At 49.8% G+C, this 20,772-nt stretch overlaps 9 protein-coding genes across 9 annotated transcripts; 4 read left to right on the plus strand and 5 right to left on the minus strand.

The window, feature by feature from the left end:
• Positions 1-130: 130 nt before the first annotated feature.
• On the minus strand, positions 131-419 carry N7481_009357 (uncharacterized protein; the record flags this gene model as incomplete). The annotated part of the gene is made up of 3 exons (XM_057268576.1): positions 131-151; positions 201-296; positions 357-419. The coding sequence occupies 3 exons, from the start codon at positions 417-419 to the stop codon at positions 131-133; spliced, it is 180 nt and encodes a 59-aa protein (XP_057119253.1).
• Positions 420-782: 363 nt separating this feature from the next.
• N7481_009358 (Sfi1 family protein) lies at positions 783-4,130 on the plus strand (the record flags this gene model as incomplete). The annotated part of the gene is made up of 2 exons (XM_057268577.1): positions 783-846; positions 910-4,130. 2 exons carry the CDS (start codon positions 783-785, stop codon positions 4,128-4,130), a joined length of 3,285 nt encoding a protein of 1,094 aa, XP_057119254.1.
• Positions 4,131-4,860: 730 nt separating this feature from the next.
• On the plus strand, positions 4,861-9,299 carry N7481_009359 (uncharacterized protein; the record flags this gene model as incomplete). The annotated part of the gene is made up of 7 exons (XM_057268578.1): positions 4,861-4,941; positions 5,034-5,222; positions 5,324-7,603; positions 7,650-8,096; positions 8,149-8,395; positions 8,449-8,699; positions 8,754-9,299. The coding sequence occupies 7 exons, from the start codon at positions 4,861-4,863 to the stop codon at positions 9,297-9,299; spliced, it is 4,041 nt and encodes a 1,346-aa protein (XP_057119255.1).
• Positions 9,300-9,566: 267 nt separating this feature from the next.
• On the minus strand, positions 9,567-10,400 carry N7481_009360 (uncharacterized protein; the record flags this gene model as incomplete). The annotated part of the gene is made up of 1 exon (XM_057268579.1): positions 9,567-10,400. The coding sequence occupies one exon, from the start codon at positions 10,398-10,400 to the stop codon at positions 9,567-9,569; it is 834 nt and encodes a 277-aa protein (XP_057119256.1).
• A 638-nt stretch (positions 10,401-11,038) lies between these two features.
• N7481_009361 (acyltransferase) lies at positions 11,039-13,126 on the minus strand (the record flags this gene model as incomplete). The annotated part of the gene is made up of 1 exon (XM_057268580.1): positions 11,039-13,126. One exon carries the CDS (start codon positions 13,124-13,126, stop codon positions 11,039-11,041), a length of 2,088 nt encoding a protein of 695 aa, XP_057119257.1.
• A 344-nt stretch (positions 13,127-13,470) lies between these two features.
• On the minus strand, positions 13,471-14,053 carry ccpA (the record flags this gene model as incomplete). Its single annotated transcript, XM_057268581.1, has 2 exons — positions 13,471-13,980; positions 14,039-14,053. 2 exons carry the CDS (start codon positions 14,051-14,053, stop codon positions 13,471-13,473), a joined length of 525 nt encoding a protein of 174 aa, XP_057119258.1.
• A 1,420-nt stretch (positions 14,054-15,473) lies between these two features.
• N7481_009363 (uncharacterized protein) lies at positions 15,474-17,328 on the plus strand (the record flags this gene model as incomplete). The annotated part of the gene is made up of 5 exons (XM_057268582.1): positions 15,474-15,680; positions 15,742-16,184; positions 16,262-16,646; positions 16,709-16,867; positions 16,990-17,328. The coding sequence occupies 5 exons, from the start codon at positions 15,474-15,476 to the stop codon at positions 17,326-17,328; spliced, it is 1,533 nt and encodes a 510-aa protein (XP_057119259.1).
• Positions 17,329-18,031: 703 nt separating this feature from the next.
• On the plus strand, positions 18,032-19,764 carry N7481_009364 (CRAL-TRIO domain-containing protein; the record flags this gene model as incomplete). Its single annotated transcript, XM_057268583.1, has 4 exons — positions 18,032-18,976; positions 19,031-19,072; positions 19,127-19,226; positions 19,283-19,764. The coding sequence occupies 4 exons, from the start codon at positions 18,032-18,034 to the stop codon at positions 19,762-19,764; spliced, it is 1,569 nt and encodes a 522-aa protein (XP_057119260.1).
• A 141-nt stretch (positions 19,765-19,905) lies between these two features.
• On the minus strand, positions 19,906-20,583 carry N7481_009365 (uncharacterized protein; the record flags this gene model as incomplete). The annotated part of the gene is made up of 1 exon (XM_057268584.1): positions 19,906-20,583. One exon carries the CDS (start codon positions 20,581-20,583, stop codon positions 19,906-19,908), a length of 678 nt encoding a protein of 225 aa, XP_057119261.1.
• Between the last annotated feature and the right edge of the window lie 189 nt (positions 20,584-20,772).

Raw genomic sequence — 20,772 nt, forward strand, 5'->3', positions numbered from 1 at the left:
GGAGACCCTCAGTATGTAAGTTGGTAGATTGACATCATATGGTACATTTTTCGTATTATACAGGAGTTAAGCTAGCATCCTAGCATGTATTGATGCAAGCCTGTGCATCGCGATATGGTTGCCGCTGAATTCAAGCCTTCTTGGATGCGGCCTGTCGAAATTAGCCCGTGAATGTCTATATCAAGACCTCATATTCTTACCAGAACACAATCCTTGAGCTTCATAAACTCTTTCGCACACATATCCTTGTGCACAGAACTGTATTCTGTGACTACACACTTGCCATATGCAGCAGCCTACCTTGACCTGTTAGCGCTTGTTCATCTTAATGTGGAGTGGGGTTCGTTGATACAGACCTGAACCGAGCATTGAGCAGTGGCTCTGGCAAACTTCTCAACTGGACGGGTCTTTGTCGGCATTTCGGCCAGGAGTAGGGTAATGATGACCACGCCTTGAGCTGGGGGTTGTAGATTGAATAGTCGACAGATTCAAGACCAAGCTGCATGGGGGAATCCTCCGGCGCCCAGGAATGTTACCTAATGATCACGTGCACCCGGGCATGTTTCTGTCGCGACCACAAAAACAATCCGGATTCGCAGTCCATGGCGCCGAATTGATACCCCATTTTATTTGCTATTGCTATTCCTTTTTGGTTCGATCGCAGACTAGTTTCTGCGCATGTCTTGTTTTGAACGGGATTCGCCCGCCTTCGCCATGATTTATTTGGTCCGTTGTCTTTATGACCCAGATGCGACAAGCGCGCTTTAAATCGCGAATTTTCGATGCCTCCGATATCCTCGCAGCGACGCGCCTCAACCGAAGAGAATTCGTCCCTCTCTGACGATGGTATGTAATTGCCGCTTCTGCATGAGCCTCGATCTCGGAGTCTAACGTCTCTCTGCGACCTAGATGTCGGATTCCTTTACCAAGTTGTCATTCGCGCCGAGAGCCACCCCGAGGTTCAACAGCTTCCATTCCGAGCCCTGTTCGCGGCATATGACGAGGTTATTCTCGAACATGGCGTCAATGCCGATCCGGGCCATACATGCCTGCGATTCCTGTTCAAGATGGGAAATAAAGATGCGCTAGGGACGACACTCTTCGACAAGTTCGAGAATACACTCCAACGAATGGGAATCGTGATTGAACTGGGAGACGACGCCTCTACGGGAATCAACGAGACATTTGAAACTGGGCAATACTCATTTGAGGGCACACGCAGCCAGGCCGACGAGGACAGTCACATTCCTAAGACGAATGGAGTTCCTATCACGCCTAGGAGACGCGCTTCATTTAATACAACGGTAGATATTGGCGAGGATGTGACCCAGAGAAGCTTCATTGAGCGCCCGAGCTCTCGTTCCTCCATGTCACGACTTCAAACTGGGAAGCCCGAATTCGCTACACCCAGACTGTCGCCGAAACCTAAAATTCAAAATCACCTAAACAGGTCACCAGATCGCACGGATTTGATTGCTCAATTCTTAGAAATTGGCAGAGGTCTGATTAGTCGATTTGATAATGCGCAGAACAAGAAGGTGGAAAGAGAAGACCCACCGCTGACCAACGGAGTAGTGGCGCGTTCAGCTGTCAACCATGACCGCTCTAAGAGAATTGCAGCGGCTTCGAAACTTCAACGGTCATCCTCCCTAAGCTCAGCAGACAGCTTCCAATCGGATGAGTCCAAATCTGCTGTCTCACAGACCACTGAGCACGATGCTTTCCTGAAAGAAGAAGCTCCGCCTGAGCTTCTGTATCGCCCCCAGCTTTCAGATCTACTCCGGGACGCGTCTACTTTCAATATGTATCGCCAGCGGGCTATATGCCGTCGGATCCTCCCACAATGGTTCAGAGGGGCGTTGAAGACACGCCAAATTCGTGAAAAGAGGGAAACCATTGCGATAAACCATGATCGAAACACTCTGCTTCGGCAAGCATTTGAGCCATGGCGCGCTATCATTCAAGATAAACGCCACACAGCCAGAACTGAACGTTTCTTCAAACATCTAGATGAACGCGCTAATAGAGCCCGTGATCTTTACCTAATGACAAAGGCTTTCACGCATTGGGCTCAGCTTACATCTGAAGAAGTCGCCCGGACATCGACAGCCCGACAGCATGTCTTGAGTATCAAATATTTCAATGCCTGGCGTGAGATAACTGCAGTCAACGAACTCAAGGCTCAGCGCTTCGCATTGCGGAAACCTTTCAATAGGTGGCGGAAGAAAATAACCGACCTCAAGGCAGCGGAAGCCCAGGCTGTAACAACGCACAACGACAATCTCCGACATACTTCTTATTGGCAATGGTTTTGGGGCTTTTGCGATCGCCGAGCTCCTGAATGGTATGACAATCGCCTTAAACGGCGCTCGCTCCTTTACTGGCTTCGCAACTTTCGGACCAATCGAGAACGAGACCACGAAATCGACGTTCATAACAGACGCACTGCGCTAGCATCTGTTTTGCAAGAATGGTCTCAAAGGTCTAGAATTATGGCTTCGGCACATCAACAAGCTGAAAGCATCCAACGCCGAGAGGCTCTTAGAGAAAAGTTCGATGAATGGAGGATACAATCCCAATTAGCTCCTGCTGCTTCCAGGGTCTGCAACATGGTAGACACTAGGATTCTTCGAAATGCCCTTTCGCGGTGGGTTTCAAAAGCCCGAATGGTTGAGCAGGCGGAGGATATGGACCAATACCGACTCCAGCGTAATTCATGGACAGCCTGGAACGATACATTGCGTTGCCTTGCACTTCAGGCTCGAATCGACGAGCGATTGAAAATGGAAGCCATCTACAAGTGGATTTTGATGGAGAGATACCGACTCATGCGCAGGATACATGAACAACGTATCAAGCGCGAGATTTTCTCTCGCTTTGTGACGAATACGAGAGATACATACACACGACTATTATTCCATGCAGAAAGTCACGAAGATAGTCGGGCCGAGGATTTGGTAAGGTCTAAGTTTGCGGTATGGCGAGATCAACTGTCGATCCAACGCGAGCGGGAATATGCAGCTTTTGAGTTCTATGCACCACGCCTGGCACAGGAGTCTCTTATGGCTTGGAGATCGAAGCATCAGCAGATCGTCCAAATGGAAGGCTGGGCTTCTGACGCGGAATTCTACTTTTTGATGAAACGATCCATGAAACGTTGGCACCAAGCGACATTGGAGTCCTCTAAAAACCGACGGAAGGACGCATATGCTAAAATCAGACGAAAGATAAAGGTCAATATAGCGTCCAAGGCATTGTCAACTTGGTCATCTAAGACACGGGCTGTCGTGGATTTGGAGGAACAAGCCGAAGACGTCAGCAGAACGAAGCTACTGGGCGTTGTGTCTGTGATATTCCGAGGATGGCATGGCCAAATGATCAAGAGATTCTCAGACTACCAGGCAGCGGATAGGCACTATTTTAATCAAATTGCCTTTGATCAGCTCATACAGATGTCAGAGACATTTGTGATTCGTCGTGAGATGGAGGACCAAGCGGACTCGGTATACCGGTCTCACATCCTGCGCCAGGCGGGTTCGGCTTTCCGCAAACTCAGCCTCCGCATCTTCCAAATGAGAAGCACGGTTGAAACAGCGGAAGCAATGCGAGAAAGAAACCTTCGAAAGCATTCGCGAGCCCTATTCCGTGACTGGGTGGATGAAGCTCGCATCAAATTGGAGGCTCGCGACTCGGCAGGCCCTGCCTTAACGCCTGCGCGATATCCAAGCTTCGAAGGAGGTAGTCGCCCTGGGTCTGCTCTATTTGATCCATGGTATCAGAATCCATCAGAAACGCCATTCAAGATGAGTGATTTCACGGCAACCTCCCAGGAGCCAGTCTCTGCGGTCTCCGCAAGCCCATTAGCTACGCCCAGCTATCTGACATCGCCATCCAAACGCGCGGCTCGGGCCCGAGCTCTTGCCCAGATGTCCACCACCCCAGCTACACCGCTCCATACACCCTTCGCCAGTCGACTCCTCCGCGCTTCGAATTCCGCCGCCCAAACAGCTTCATCTTTTCGTCCCCGTACCGGCCGCCGAACCTCGATTGGAACCAGTGTTCGGTTTGTAGACGAAGAACTACCCGAATCCCCGACGGATGGCCGCAGATCCGCAAATCGACGACCTTAACCTCTTCTTTCCCGATATATGACGACACTCCATCCAATTTTCTACTTTTCACAGCACCTGTACATCAACGACCATTATATCACTGTCTCTGCGATGCTTGCGTTCAAGCCCTTTGTTTCATACCATGCATACCCGGCGTAGCAAATGGGGGAGGAGGAATGGGGGCATTCTGTTTGAGTAGCAGCCCATACTAGTACGTACTTTCGGTACATACATGAACTTGAATGAATATGAGGAACATTTTTCTGGAAACTTAAAGCTGTCTGTAAATACCTATATGACCTGCCCTGCCAGGTCACGTCGTCAGGATCTAGAAATTGAAGTAGCCCTGGACAACTTGAACTTAACGGGAATTACGAGTACTACTACTAGTTCAACATCCACAAGGTTCTAAGTGAAGATCACCTCGTTCATCGTATAGAACCAATTCGCCTGGTACTCGTAGTATCCAGAAATTGCTGCGCAATTTATAGTGGCAGGTGATTGCCGTATCGGTGCCAGTGGTTGCACTGAGTGGAGCGAGCGTAATCGCCCGCACTGTTCGGACCCGCTTGGATCCCCTGCGCATCATCAACACCCCCAGCACCTGATCGCTAGCATTGTCCCTTGTTTCTCCTCGCACCCTTTATCCACTTACCTCTAGGGACTCAACCGCTCAGCCAGGCAATGGTGTGAAGCTTCGCGCGCAACGAGCGTCCCCCCCTCTCTTCCCTCTATCCCACCCGCCTCTATGCGAGCGGTACTGCCGGGGAAACCCCCAGCGAATCTCCAGTCGTTCAGCACAGCGCTGTGGGATGGACTTCGTGTGATTGTGAGTCTCGTATTCTTGGGACCCCTCCTCAGCTTGGGAAACCTCACTGTCTTTTCTCATTGCTAATCTAAGCCCACGGGCGTACTCACCAGGCGTATATTTCCGGCCACGCGCTGGTCATCCTCGGCGGCCCGCAAGCGCTTCTCCAAACGATATATGTCGATGATACCGATACACTAAATGCTGTCGCCTTTGATGAAGAGTCGGGAAAAATTGCCGTGTGCGGTGGTCCAGATGTCTTTGTCTACCAGCCATACGGCATCCAGGGCGAGACACTTAAGGTGCGCACACCGGGAAGAGTGCTCGGGTGGAGCTCTGTCCCCGATCGACTGCTGTCGCATTGGATGAGTGCAGCTAGTATTGACATATAGACTCTTGACAGTGGTCTCTCGCCTACACTTTTCGCGCCGACGATGACGACGAACCGATCCGTACTCTATCGTGGGGTTCCGAGAATGAGCTTCTGCTAGGCAACTCTCGCCTCGCTTTGTGGTTTTTGAATGACAACCCGCGTCTGGCCTGGAAGAAGAAGCTCGGGACTCCCGTCAGTCTTGCATACTTTTCTCCCGATGCCGCCCTAGTCGTGACTGTTGGATTATACGATCGACTGGCCAAGGTGTGGAAGCGATTGGCGTTCGGCGATGAGGTACGATTCGAGGTCTCGTACCTCCCGCATCCGAGCATTATCACTGGAGTTCATTGGCGACTGCCCCGCCATCGGGGCCAGTCTATGGGGAACGTACTTTATACTCTATGCGCGGACAATAAAATTCGAGTCTGGGCTGCGACAGATCACCAGGCCCTTTCGCCATTGGAATTGTGGGCAGACATCGACATGAACGTCTCTGTACAGCCGCGTGATGCTTCGAATGTCGAACAAGGTCCCCAGCGACGATACGGCTTCATTTTGGACAGTCGAGATTTCTGCGCTGTGACCGAGCGAGCCGTTGAACGGAACACGGGCAGCAAGGACAAGCATGCGTTGGAACACCTTATTGAAGTCGCGAACAATAGCCCTGAGATCTGTGTGGTGATTGACGGTCAAGGCCACATGTCTGCATGGGCCTTGGAGGATATTGGCTCGAAGGCTAAAACCACCATGAGTGTTTTCAATATTCTTCACGTGGAGGGCCTTGAATTTGGCTTCATGTCAGATCTTACGGCGGAAGAGGATTATGCTCAAATACGCGTTTTCCAGCGTAATCCCGCGGATGACACTCTCAGTATCGTCGTGCACCATTTTGATGGTCGGATTGAGTGGTACGACTCCAAGGTAGATGTCTTATTTGATCCAGCGCCTCGGAGAACACGCATAGTTCCAAGGTCATCTTGGTCGGGACATACGGCGCCCGTCAAAAAGATTGTTCGCAATGCCATCGGCGATACAATCATCTCACGCACCGATGAGAATAAAGCTATGATCTGGAAGCAAAAGCGCCGGGAAAAAGGATCGATGATTATGCATAAGAGCACATTATTCTCCGAGGATCATATCCATCGCACGTGCCTTATTGAGAATGGACATTTTCTTGTCAATCTTCACCACAACGGAGTGTCGCTGTGGGATTTCAGCACCTATCACGCGAAGAAAATAGCCTCCTTACCTTTCACTCTATCGAGCAAGCCGCTATGCGTGCTCCCGCTCCCCACTCCAGATGCAAGCCCAGACAGGGCTTATGTGGCAACCATAGCGGCGGATTCGCATGGCATCGTCTGGGAGATTCATTGGAGTGGACATGGCGATCGGAACAGTGGAGATGAAGGAAAGATATCCTGCGAAATGCGTAAATTTTGCACATTTGACATGGGATTAACGGAAGATTTGGCATATATTCAGCCTGTTGACCCGGCGGGACACAAAGCAGAATATTCTGGCTTCTTTGACACCTTTTCTCCCGACATTGCCCTCTCCTACACCCACAGTGGTGTCGTTCGGACCTGGACGGCTAAGGTGGACCGAGAAAATGCCAAGGTCGAGTGGCTGCTGAAGTCTACCGTCGACACTGCCATTGAGAACCCATCACTGGCTAGTGGAAGTTCGATTCGTAAGGCTGCGCTTGTGGATCAGGATCGAACTCACCTAACGATCTGGGACACCAACAATGCCCAGCTGGAGTTTGAAGAGCATTTCGCTCAGCATGATAGTATTCGGGACCTGGATTGGACTTCAACTCCTGATATGCAGTCTATTCTTGCCGTCGGATTCCCCCACAAAGTTGTCTTGCTATCCCAGCTACGCTATGATTATCTGGACTCCCGACCATCTTGGACCAAAATCCGTGAAATCTGGATCCGCGATCTCACGCCTCATCCCATTGGTGACTCTTGCTGGCTCACAAATGGCAATCTTGTGATTGGTGCAGGCAACCAGCTGTTTGTCTACGATAAGGACTTTGAAGTGGCAGATCGCTTGATATCTGAGCTTCGTATCCCATCAAAAGGACAGCCAGCTGTTGACCTCTACGATGTTGTAGGCCGACTCAATGGTCCACTGCCTATCTTTCATCCGCAATTCCTTGCACAGTGTATCCTTGCCGGGAAGACCAGCTTGGTGCATTCTATTTTGATGAATCTCCATCGCAAATTGAAGTTTTACACTGAAGGAGATGGTCTAGATGGTTTCTTGGAGATGCCGCTGGAGCATTTCTATGATGAGAATAGTGTAAGTCTCTCTGCTGAATTATTGGCAGCAGTGCTAACCAGAACAGATATCCCAGGAGATTTCGTCGAAGGAAATGCGTTCATCCTACGTTGACGCTACAGTGGAAGAGGAAGTCTCCTCTGTTGTTGATGAAGATGTTGCGACGATCTTGAACGAGAATCTTTCTCGTATTGTGCTGCCTCGGCTGTCTAGCCATGAGCAGTTCCGCCTCGTTGATACGATCGAATGTGTCGCGACTGTCGAGAAGCATCGGCGGTCAATGGATGACAATGCCGCTCGCTATCTCCTCTTCTTCCGACAGCATATGCTAAGGAAGAGCCAAGGCGTAGCGAATAAAGATCGGGTCTCTTGGAGAGAAATTGTCTGGGCTTTCCACAGCGGGAGTCAGGACATTTTAACAGACCTCGTGTCGCGCCAGTTCAACGGCAAATTGACGTGGAAAGCTGCTCGAGAAAGTGGCATCTTCATGTGGCTTTCTGACTCGACAGCATTGGTATGCATCTGTCCATTTCAACCACCTATGTTCGAACTAACCTTTTTTTTAGAAAGCACAACTTGAAGCCGTTGCACGCAACGAGTATACCAAGACCGAAGAAAAGGACCCTGTCGACTGCACGCTTTACTATCTCGCGCTTGGAAAGAAGAACATTCTCCAAGGGCTGTGGCGCATTGCGCATTGGCATCGCGAACAGCGTGCTACTCAGCGTCTATTGGCCAATGATTTCAAGGAAGCACGATGGAAGACTTCCGCACTCAAGAATGCCTATGCCTTGCTTGGGAAACGCCGATTTGGTGAGTTTGCACCTCCGCCCAATTCATGATCACGTAACTAATATCTGTCACAGAATACGCGGCCTCCTTCTTCCTTCTAGCTGACCACCTACGCGATGCTGCCAATGTTGTCGCCACCCAAATGGGCGATCTTCAACTTGCGATCACAATCACCAGAGTTTACGAGGGAGATAATGGGCCCGTGCTCCGCGAACTGCTAGAAGACAAGCTTCTTCCCGAGGCCGCCGCGGAAGGTAATCGCTGGATGGCCTCATGGGCTTTCTGGATGCTTGGACGGCGAGATATGGCAGTGCGGGCACTCATCGTATGCTTCAAACCCCAAGCAATCTCTCGCATGCACTAACTAACATGGATTCAGTCTCCAATCGAAACCCTACTTTCACCAACTCCTACCACCCCAGGGAGCCCCGGACGAGCAACACTTCAATCCAAGTCCTACCTCTCCAACGACCCCGCACTGGTAGTTTTATACCACCAACTCCGAGAAAAAACCCTCCAAACCCTCAAAGGTGCCTCACAAGTCCGGCCCCGCGAAGAATGGGAATTCGTGCTTCGCAACGCCCGATTGTACGACCGCATGGGCTGTGACCTTCTCGCCCTGGACCTGGTGCGTCACTGGGAGTTCCTGGGCGCTCCTCCCACATCCAAGTCATTGCAGTCACAGCCATCCCTCGAGATCAACGAGAATGGAGTCGATTATCGGAAATTGCTTCGCCGGCGGAGCAGTCTGGTCGTCGCTGATATGCCGGTCCGTCTTTCCAATAAGGATGGCGCCGCAGATGCGAAGGATTCTTCTGCCATTGACGATTCCCAGCAGAAGAAACCTGCACAAAAACCAAAGCCACCACCAACCATGTTTCATGAGCCAGATTCGAACTCGCTGCTAGATAGCTTTGGGTTCTAGCCTGGATTTAGTGTTTGATAGCGTACTCTCAGCGAACAATTTTTTCATTGATTATTTGTGCATCTATCTATACAGCGACTCGGCATTGTATGGTTGTTTTTGGGTCTTTCCAATGTATGGGTCGTTTTCTTAGTAAAAACTTTGAACAGCTTGGCATGTATGAGATGACTGGTATCAATTCTTTGATTTAATATACAAAAGTCTAACTAAAGTGGTTCTTTTCCATGTCCAATAAATCGCTCATAATAATGTCCAATGCAAATCCTTTTAAACAAGTCGCGCCTTGCGGTTGCGCAGCACAGATAGCTTCCTCCTCGACATAACAGTTTGGTTTGCGGGGGCAGTGGCATTCTTCTGGTGAATCTTTGCATCCGGCAGGTGTCTTGTGGCGTTATGCTTTCCAGTGACCAAGTGCGAAGAGTGCTTCGCCCTCATCAGCTCCATGATATCATGAACGACCTTCTTGCTCTCGGCGTGACCAGCGCCATTGACACGGCTTTCGTCTTCAGGTCGGCGCTCAGAGTGTTGCTCCTGCGCTACAGACCAAGAGTTCGAGTTCGAGCCAGGAGTCTGCATATTGTTCGCTTGCTGCGCAGAGGCTGTTTCGTCCAGCCGGGGGATGTCTTCAGCTTGATCTTCCAAAGACTCAACAGCAGCACCGCTCTCACAGACCAACCTCACCCATACTTCGCTGTATGCAGCGAATTGCCTGGGCTTGCAGTCGCTTACTTCGACACCATTGTGGAGCTCTTGGGTGATCAGAGGTGGGTCGATGCACGAGGGGACCTCGTGGACGGTGATGTTGCAGTTTGGTCCTCCTTCGGGTGGAAAGGGGTGGCCTTTCTCATGGGAGATCAGCTCAGCATCTACTGAGATAGCGCTAACGAGGTTGTGTTCGTAAGAAGGGACGCCGATGTTGGCGCAACTTCCGACGGTAATTTCTTCAGCTGGGGCTGTTACTTCGTAGTTTTCGTATGTGTCGAGGTTGGAAAAGGGCTCGCCGGGGCAACTGGGGTAGAAATGCGTCCATACCCGGGCAATTGTGTTGGCGTGGATGGGGGTGGAAAGGAGCAAAAGGGTAGTAGCAAGAGAGGAATGCATGGCTGCCAAGTTTGAGATGTAGATCCTGAGATAAGATGGGTTTTCCTATGTCTTGAAGGAACTGAGTAGATAATGATTGATACTAGCTTAGATGAGGCTTTGGACAATTAGGGCTGCTCCAACCTTATATATATCCTCATTCCGTCTCATTAAGATCGAGATGGCGGGTAAGAATGACAGGCACGGGGCTGGCGGAGAGATGAAACGCGGCTCGCACGCTCAGCGAAGTAAGAATGGTCTTCTTCGTCATACTCGGTGGCGGGTGAATTCAAGCTATTCATTCAAGCGCAAGTGGGAGGCCAGATCGTACATTCTTTTACCCGAGTCATCGATTTTATGTCGATCCAGTACCACATGGGTAGTCCTGATTGCTCATTGTGGAATGCGAGCGCCCTTTGAACATTCCTGAGCATGGCGGTGTGCCTATGAGGTGAGTAGATCGTGAGTAGATTGTGGGTCGATTGTGTCAGTTGGCTGGTGGAGCCTGTTTATCTGAATCTTGTTGTCTCTACGACCAAGGGAAGGAGAGCATCATGAAGATGTAATGTGAAGCATAATTCGAGACCATCTGAGGTCATTGGTATATCGATAGGGCTGTAGAAGTTTTCCTGGATTCTATCCAAAAAGGGAAGACCATCTTACTTCTTCTTTTTCAAATCCGAGTTCTCCCTAGACCGAGGCTTGTACTTCAAAATGGACTCGCCGGTCTCGTATCCGCTCAGCGTATTCGAACGCCTTCCTCGGTTCCTAATGGTATGAATCTTTCGGTCGATCTCTTCCAAATCACCGTCTGAAGTTATGGTGCTCAGTCCCTTCATAATAGGCGCAGCAGCGGGACCGGTTGACCTGCTTCGGCTGCGCTCCCGACTCGTCGCCTCGCTAGGCGGCATACTCTTAAGGAAAGATTGATAAGCATCTGCTTTGTAGGGATCGGTGGGGATCTCGGCATCAACATCTGGAAGAATTCCAAATCCGAGATCATTGATAGTCTGTGTCACTTGCTCTGAAAGTGCTTCTCGATGATTTCTCAAATCTGAAAGCGACGAAGAAGCCAGTGGGTCAAGGGCCACGAGAAGTGGCATGAGGGATTTGATGATATCCATCCCAATTTCTCCAAATCGGAGCGCTGCAAAACTGACAAAAATCATGTGTGTAAAGAAACCGACTGCGAATGCCCACAGCGGGATGAAGTCAGGGATGTATGTTCTTGCTACCATCCACCATGGCGCTGATTGCGTATAGTAGCCGTCTAGTCGATTGTACCGGAGCCAGACTGTAACGATAATGGTGTAATAAGCGTAAAGAGTGGGCGCCAGTCCCATAGCGACAAGGATCTTCCAAGTTCCGACAACATCCCGCCCTTGCAGCTTGACGACAGAGGCAGCAAGTGCTTTTCGTCTCTTTTTCTCCGAAATGACTTTTGTTGTCACGAACACAGGCCAGAATAGCAAAACACCGGGAAGGACTCCGAAACTCAAGACAAGAAGTTTGCATAGGCGATAGATGAGAGTGATAAAGGTGAGCCACCAGGGCTTCTCTTCCACATTGCCCCACTCAACCTGATGGTCCTTGACTCCAAGCGACTCCAGGCGCCGATTGTAATCCTTGACAGATTTGCGGAGGCCCTGAATCCGGGGGTCATCATGATACTTCTCGTAGCCCTTGAGCAATCGTCGGTTAAATTCAATGACCAGGGGAAGTGGAATTTTCTTGCTGATTGGATTGTAAAGTTTTCGAGTAGACTGAACCAAGATTAAAGTTTCGTGGTCGGGACTGATTTGAGTGACAGCTTCAAGGCCTTCGTAAATCGTTTCAAGCAGAGAGCCCACGGCATTGCGCTTGCTAGTGCCTCCGGCTTTGAAAGCCTCAATTTGATCTGGGTGCACGTGGATGGGTCGGCCGAATTCAATGACACCTCTTGAACGAAACTTGTGTGCATGGAAATAATTCATGCCGCAAGGCACAATAGATAAACCACAACTCGGATCCTGAGCCAACGCACCGAGTGACATCAGGGCGGCGCCCGCCTTTAAAGGCAGCAGGTTGGAACGGTCGTGACTACCACCTTCAGGGAAGATACCTATACAGCCACCCTGGTGAAGCTCTTTGTAGACTGCATCGAACATCCGACTTTGGTCCACATGAGGGGCGAGCTTGAACGTCACACCCTTGCCGCCTTTTTCACTGGTAGGGGGGGAGGTGAAAGCCTTTTTGAGTCGAAGCGAATTTGGCCCCAGAACCTCATCAATCGATGCTGTTTGGGGTCCTTCAGGTCCTTTGACGGTGAGTTGTCCGCCAGGCATATACTCGGGTTGAGTGAAATCGGTATCAATTCCAATGATCAAAGTTGGATCGCTGTCCGGCTCCGCTAAGGCGATTGTGCCTTTGCCAGGTTTAGCCAAATCCATGGAGCGGACAACCGGAAGGGCACCCATAAACGATGCGAGGGTTCCGATATAAGGCTCGTTCATCGACTTCTGCGCAATCAGGAAAGAAACGCGACGCTTTGCCTGGGATTTGAGTAGGTGCATCAAAATCGCCGAATCAACGAATTGATTGGCGTGAGGGGCAGCCACAATCAAAACAGGGCTTTTTTCCGGGATTCGCCAGGCACCGCGAGGGTAGATCTCGCGGAAGAAGAGGTCCAGAGCGAGCGTGAAAAGCCACAGGACCAGGTCATACAGCCACGGGATCATCCGTCGGCGTTTGTCCGAAGGACCCGCCATGATCGCCAGAAGATGGAGATCCGGAGTTGTTGAAGCTGCAGATTCAACGGTCGCTGATCATCCAGATCATCCAGAGGGAAGAGGTTGGTGGGGGGGAAATTGATGCGTGAGCGACGTGTTTGTGACACGTCAAAGTGGAAAAATGAGGGGGCGAAGCGGAGAAGGAAAGAAGCGCGCGGGTAAAAGTGACCAGCCCAGATTTACACTACGTCAAAACAGAACATCATCATATATCACATCACATCATGCCGTGCCACTCGACTCTAGAGGATTAAATTGAGAGTATGCGAAATACAGAATATTCATGAAACAGGATCCGAATGAAATCAGGTCTTCCGTCTGCTTCACCAAGGGCCATCATCAGAGTCATCAGAGCCATCAGAGCCATCAGAGCCATCAGAGCCATCAGAGCCATCAGAGCCATCAGGGCCGCCAGGGCCACCGGCTCCTTCAGCTCCACCGAGACCATCGAAGCACTGCATCTTGAAGGAGACATAGGTCGGGTCGAGGATATCAGGCAAGCATTGGCCTTGGGCGACAGGGCCACCCTCGAAGGGCAGGAAGTAGATGGGCCTGCCAGAACAGTCTTCGTTATTCCAGACGGTCACACCGGAGCATAGCAGGGCATCCTTGGTGTCGAGGTGGGCAGTGAAGGAGTAGTGGTCGACGCTCCAGTCAAGGTTGACGGGGGTCTTGTCACAGGTGACCGGGGTAGCGACCACGGACTCCTGAGCCTTAGGCTCACCCCGTGGCGGGCCGCTAACATCGCAGTTCTCCCAGGATTGGAATTCAATGCTCGCGACGGGGAAACCGGCTTGGGTGCCGAGGGCCAGAGCAGCCACAGTAGCCAGAGTCTGTATCAGGTCAGTAGTGGCTTTTGTGATTGAAGGATAATCGCGATCGTTTTCTAACCTTGGAGAAGTGCATTTTGTTTAAGAGAATGGACGGTTTCTGCAAAGATGTCGGAAGCCCGGTACTTGTCTGGTATCAAAGGAGTGAATGGGGTCGGAAAGGATGGTTTCAATGAATCGTCCGATCCCATTGCATTTAAGTAGACTCCTTCAGGCATTCTGGCACGCGGAAACATACGACCCAAGTAAACACGAAAACACGACGAAAATTCGCCTGTCAAGAGTGCGGAATGCAGGCATTAAACAGGGATTGGCGTAAGCCTCGGAATGTAAGAGCCTTAAGGAGAAGTTTAGTTGGACTCGAGGGTTACGGAATGGATTTTCATCAAGGGACCGCTGATGCAGTATTGGCCAGCGTCACACCAGACATACTCTACACCGCTCATCATACTCCTTTGGGCAACCCACAAATACGCAAATCCTTGCCAACATGGCCATGAAGATTCACGAGACTTCTTATCGCTGTAGACAATCAGTCATTAATATTGAGGACCGTCGTTGGGTCCAACGAAGGGTTAAATGCTGGGTCGGGCTGGGCGAGGACCCCTTGCGGGACAGCAACAAACCTCAAAACTCCTCGCCACTAAACTGACACCGTGTGATGGATAGTGGAAACCCTTCAAGACTCAAATTAAACACTCTAGAGGGAGGTGAAAAGTGAACGGTTGGTCATTTTGGGAGTTTTATTCCGCGTGATACCGCGGGGGGACATTGCAAAGCGAAGATTGCATGAAGATTCTACTGGGATGGGGATCCATCTGATCGTATGAAGAAGAGAAAAGATGTTGCCTGCAAGAAATTCCGCTGCAGGAATATTCCGCTCATGTACGGAGCACAATTCTAGCCGCTGGACTTTCAGATCAGGCCCTCTACTTCCTATCTAGGGAAGTCCACACGCTGGGGCTCGTTTAGCTGGCTTTGATGCCCTCTATGCCCAAGAAGGTAAGCTGTACGTGCTAACATGTGATTTTCGCCTCACTCCGCTCCAGAATCCCCTACGTTGTGACGTTACTGCAAACCACGATTCGAATTCTGAATCTGTTGGGACGCGCTAAGGGCGTTCCCCGCATTTCAGATCGACCATTGGAGCGGTTTTCCATGTGAATCCGGGGCCAGTAACGCGTAGAGACGGTGTATTCGATGCACATCAAATAGCTGTAGCTAAGAGAATACACCTAGGCAGAATAAATCATTGTCCTCATAAACTTAAATTGGGACATCACTGTCATCTGTGGAATAGTACGTTGTGACAGCATGTGAGCACCATAGATTGTTATATATTTCAAGTTGAGCAGGTTGAATTACTCCGGGGCTAGTATAGATTCAAGGATCAGCTCGACTAGAAACTTGAACTTCAAACAAATTCAAGTTAAAGACAAATTGAGTCCGAAGTACTTCGTTAGAGCATATCACTCAAACCTTGGAAGTAGTACAAAATGTCTACTGCAAAAGAACGTCTCGTTCTTCTGGTCCCTTCTACCATTGTCGAGACTCTCCTCATCATGTCCATTGGTATAACCATGAACCGACCAGCGACTATTTTTGCTTACGCATTATCGGTCAATTTTGTCTTAATGTTTATATGGAATGTTTTCATATGGCCATTCTTCCTAAACCCATTGAGGCACTTGCCAACTGTACACGTATGGAACTATCTAGGGAAAGTCAATATAATATCACAGCTAACCATTCCTTGCCTATTAGGGTCCTCTGATTGGTGCGAAGGTGTTTCTGCGCCATCCTCGTGGCAAGATTGCTGTCGAATGGCTACGAACTATACCTAACGAAGGCCTTATTCACTTCCGCGAGGCCTTGAACTTTAGCTTTTTGGTCGCCACCAACCACCGAGCATTGATGGATGTCTTGCATACGAACAGTTATGACTTCGTGAAGCCTCCAGGTGGTCGGGCTTTCCTTGCCCGTGGCTTGGGTTATGGGCTCATTCTCTCTGAAGGAGATGTGCATCGTGCGCAGCGCAAGGCCGTCACCCCAGCTTTCACAATCAAGAATATCCGCAGCATGTACCCCTTGATGTGGAGCAAGACCCAAATGTTTCTTTCTCAGTTGGAGAAGGCAATCAGACTTGACCCTGCGCCTGGCGAAAAGTCAGGACAGGCTGGGTTTGTTGAAATCGGTGGATGGGCAAAGTAAGTAGACCTCGCATATAATACGATGAGAAGTATTCCTGAGAAGCGCGTAACTGACCGAATCGCAACTTCACTAGTCGCTTGACTTTGGATATAATTGGCCCTGCGGCCATCGGACGAGACTTTCAGTCACTTGAGAACGAAAACGACCCTATATCGCAAAACTTTACAGCAATTTTAAAGCCATCTGTTGATTTACTGTTCTTGTTTGCGGTGTCTATCATATTGCCTCAGTGGCTTGTGAAAAGCATCCCCTGCAAAGCAAATATTGTGCTTCCGCGCAAGGTAGGCTATTTGCGAACGGTATTTCACGACATTCTTCAAGAAAAGAGAAAACAGCTTGCCTTGGAGAAAAACCAGGATAAGAACATCGAAGGTGACATTTTGGGTACAATGATGCGAGGTGGAGAGTTCACCGATAACGAACTGGTGGATCAAATGCTCACAATTCTAGCAGCTGGGGTATTTCTCCCCAATTTTTCTAGCCGAAATAGAGTCATCGATAACTAACAGTCCTATTACAGCATGAGACGACGGCCGGTGCTCTCACTTGGTGCTGTTACCACCTCAGCATCGAGCCGCACATCCAAGACCATCTCCGACAGGAAATCCGCGATACGATTCCTTCTCCAGATGCTTCCGTTTCATGGCAAGATCTTGAAGGAATGCCCTATCTCAACGGCGTCTGCCAAGAAGTTCTAAGACTCTACCCACGGTCCCAATGACTGGTCGCGAAGCGATTCGAGAGACCACAATCGCGGGCAAGAGAATACCCAAAGGCACGACCATCGCTTTATGCCCCCAGGCCGTCAACCGCAGCTACGAATTCTGGGGCGAGAACGCAGACCAGTTCCTTCCGGAGCGATGGATCGACACTGACTCCGAGACAGGAAAAAAGTCTCCGAACAAGCACGGTGGTGCGTCGACGAATTTTGCTCAGATTACGTTTCTCCATGGGCCACGCGCGTGCATCGGCAAGGATTTTGCGAAGGCAGAATTTCGATGTGCGGTCGCGGGCCTTTTTGGGAAGTATCAACTTCAATTGAAAGAGCCCGAGCAGAAGATTACATATGGGGGAACTCTGACGAGTCAGCCTATTGAGGGTATGCATTTGAAGTTGACCAAATTGGAAGGCTGGGAGTAGTATAGTGTGCTAGACAGGCTAATGAGATGAACCCTTATGTTATTAATGAGAGAATCGAAATTGGCATTATCATTTTGCAACAGTCAACTTCTCCTCGACGTAATTCGACTGGTTCCCCTTAATCTTTCTTATCTTCGGAAATTCACGAGAGCAAGCTCGGTATCGTAGGCGACTCGTGCATTACATATGCTTAGGGAAGCACCTTCAAAGAATTTACTGTAAGAGGTTGAAAGTATACGAGTAGGGGAACTCGATCCACGTGCAATACTGTCAGTGCGTCAGCTTGATATTGGGAGATCATCATCCTTGGGACGCACTCTCCCTGTCCCCGCACTCCAATAATGGGGAACTCCACATTGCAAGGGGACCGCTGGGGGCCCCTCAACAGGGTTGATCGGTTCGTGTTCATAGATTGAGCGAATGGTATTCCAGGATGTCTCGGTATTGACAGATGATCTACCGGCGCCAGCACCGAGGTAGCAAGGACCGGCGCCCCTGTGATCTCGTTCAAGAGGGGCTGGCCGAGGCAGCCCTAATTTCAGGCTGTTTCGTTCATGTGGGCCGGGCCACTCCAGTATGAAACAGGGTCCAGTTATAACTCAAAATTGGGCCCTCGAGAGTATATATGATTACTATTTTTTGATTACAATCAAAAATCCGGGGCTCTCTTTTCAATTGCTCTACAATCTATCCAAGATACACCATGACCGTCACACCCGATTTGTCAACCGGGTATGTCGGGAACCTGACACCCGACCAAGATGTAAAGCTGCGTGAACTATGGATCATCCTGTTCACCTCTATCTCTTCTGTTCTCTCTAAGATATACGACGTACCAATCCCAAAGGGCTCGCCAAGCAAGCTATTCGAAGTTTTTGAGAAAATCAAGGAGCCTACTGTCGATGCCATCCTTAGTGCCCTAAAGGGAGATGACGCCGACGATACACACCAGTCAAATGGCACAAACGGCACCAATGGTACTACCAATGGTGCCAGTACTACAGAAGAGACCAATGGCGAAAACCAAGAGCAAAAGACGCTCGACAAAGTGGAAGACCTAATGAGCAATGGTGATGCCCAGAAAAACATTAAGGAGGAAATGGCGACTCGGAAGGTTTTACCAGAGCATTTTTCCGTTGTTTTCGATCAACTGCGCAAGTCAGGTGTCAGTGATTCGGAAATTCAGTCCATGGGAAAGATCCTTGCAAAATTGACACCCCAGGATATGTGCTTCGCTATCCTGAAGATGGCGAAACAGGAACATCCCGACAGCTTATTGCTTCGTTTCCTACGAGCCAGAAAGTGGGATGTTGGAAAAGCTTTCACAATGTTGGCAACCAATATCTTGTGGAGAAAGGAGATGGAGGTTGACGATGATATACTGCCTAAAGGAGAGTTGTATGCTCTTGAGCAATCTCGCGATGACAAGCTATCCACCAAGGAAAAGAAGGAAGGTAATGATTTCATTGCGCAGTTGAAGACTGGCAAGAGCTTTTTGCACGGCTTCGATAGACAGGGCCGACCGGTCAACTATGTGCGAGTCAAGATCCACAAGCCTGGGGCTCAAAGTGAAGAGGTCCTTGAGAGATACATTGTTCATGTTATCGAGTCAACTCGACTAATTGTGGTCCCGCCCGTCGAGACAGGAGTATGTTACTGCCATAGAGAAGCATACTTGGACAAGAAACTGACAGCTCTATAGACGATTGTCTTCGACATGACAGGATTTGGCTTGTCGAACATGGTATGTTCTTGTAAAAGAAGGTCGAGAAGCAAATGAACTGACTTCTACTGATAGGAGTACCAACCAGTCAAGTTTATTATTAAGTGTTTTGAAGCAAATTATCCAGAATCATTGGGTCAGCTGCTGATTCATAATGCACCTTGGATTTTCTCAGGTAAGCCAGTACCCATTTTGTTATCTTTTAAACAATCAGGATCTCACATATCAAAGGTATCTGGAGACTCATCCATGGCTGGATGGACCCAGTTGTCGCCTCCAAGGTGCACTTTACCAAATCTGTCAAGGACTTGGACAAGTATATTTCCCGCGACCAGATCCCGAGGGAGCTCGCTGGCGACGAAGACTGGGAATACAAATATGTCGAGCCCAAGGAAGATGAGAACGAAATAATGAAAGACAAGTCTACTAGTGATGAGATCATGTATGAGAGACTGATGATCGGCATCAAGCTACTCGCGTCAACAGCTGCATGGATCTCGGCTACTACGTATGCAGAGGGCAAACAGGATGCCATAAAGGTGGAAGAACTGAAGGTGCGACGGAGCACCGTCGTCGAGGAGTTCAGACAGAACTACTGGAAGATCGACCCCTATATCCGGGCGCGGGCGCTCATTGATCGGTCTGGGGTTCTCGAACCCGGTGGCAGAGTGGTGGTGACCCCAGAGACCACCAAGAAGAACGGCTCCAAGTAGGAGAGTTCTGTTAAGATTGAATGAAGCTGGCATTCTCGGCACTTTCTATTACATCCCCCTTTATGTATTAACCGATCAATGGAAATAATTGTCGCGAAATGTTGATGCTTTCCATATACCTTTGCCAATCGTATTCGTAGATCACTTGAGACTCAGCTCACGCACCATTGCCCACATGGTAAATTCTTCTGCTGCATCCCAGAAACCCTTTGGGCACTTTTGACTACCCACTACCTTGAAGCCTTGCTTCAACCAGTAGTCGCCGGAGTTCTCTTTAGCCACTCGGATCATAATCCGCGCTGGAACACTTCCCTTCCCATTCTCGCTTCGACGGCGTAAAAGTTCGTCTTCGCAAACTTTCACCAGACGTCCTGCCATTCCTCTCCCGCGGAATCGAGCATCGGGCGGAATGGCCACGACCGCGAGCTCATAGTCCCCAGGACAGGCATGTTTTTGGAAGATCTGGTCCACTTTGGCATTGACCACATCTTCACTTGATTCGTCGCTGAAATCTTCATAATCATGGGATTCCCACAGTCCATCGTCTTTCCATGGCTTCATGCTGGCCGTGCCGACCACTTCGAGAGAGTCGGGACTACTGGACGCGAATGCAACTGCGGTGAAGCCATCAGAACCAAGTTCTTCCGTGAGTTCAGAATCGGAGAACAATCTGATTTTGTCTTGTGAGAATTGAATTTTCTCTGTGTGCATAACTAGATAGCTGGCGTTGATCATCCGAGTCAGATCGGAAAGCCATGGCTGTGAAAGCAGCTCGGCAGACGTGAAGAGCGCAGTCTGGATGGTCGGCGCAGAGTCCATGTTCTTGTGATAGGAGTCAAACATGCGAAGAGGGGCGTAGCAAGCTAATCAGAAGGAGACCCCGTATTCAAAGAGGGTGTTAAAATAATGACTTTGACAGGGTATCTCAAATCTTCGCTCTCGTGCCTATTGAAGATTATGGTGGGGTCTGCCAAAGAGAAACGCACGTTCGTGGCCACTGAGTCATAG

This window comes from Penicillium waksmanii, assembly GCF_028829765.1.
Source record: "Penicillium waksmanii strain IBT 27052 chromosome Unknown utg000008l:1.0-5622682.0:1.0-5626561.0, whole genome shotgun sequence".
NCBI lineage: Eukaryota > Fungi > Ascomycota > Eurotiomycetes > Eurotiales > Aspergillaceae > Penicillium > Penicillium waksmanii.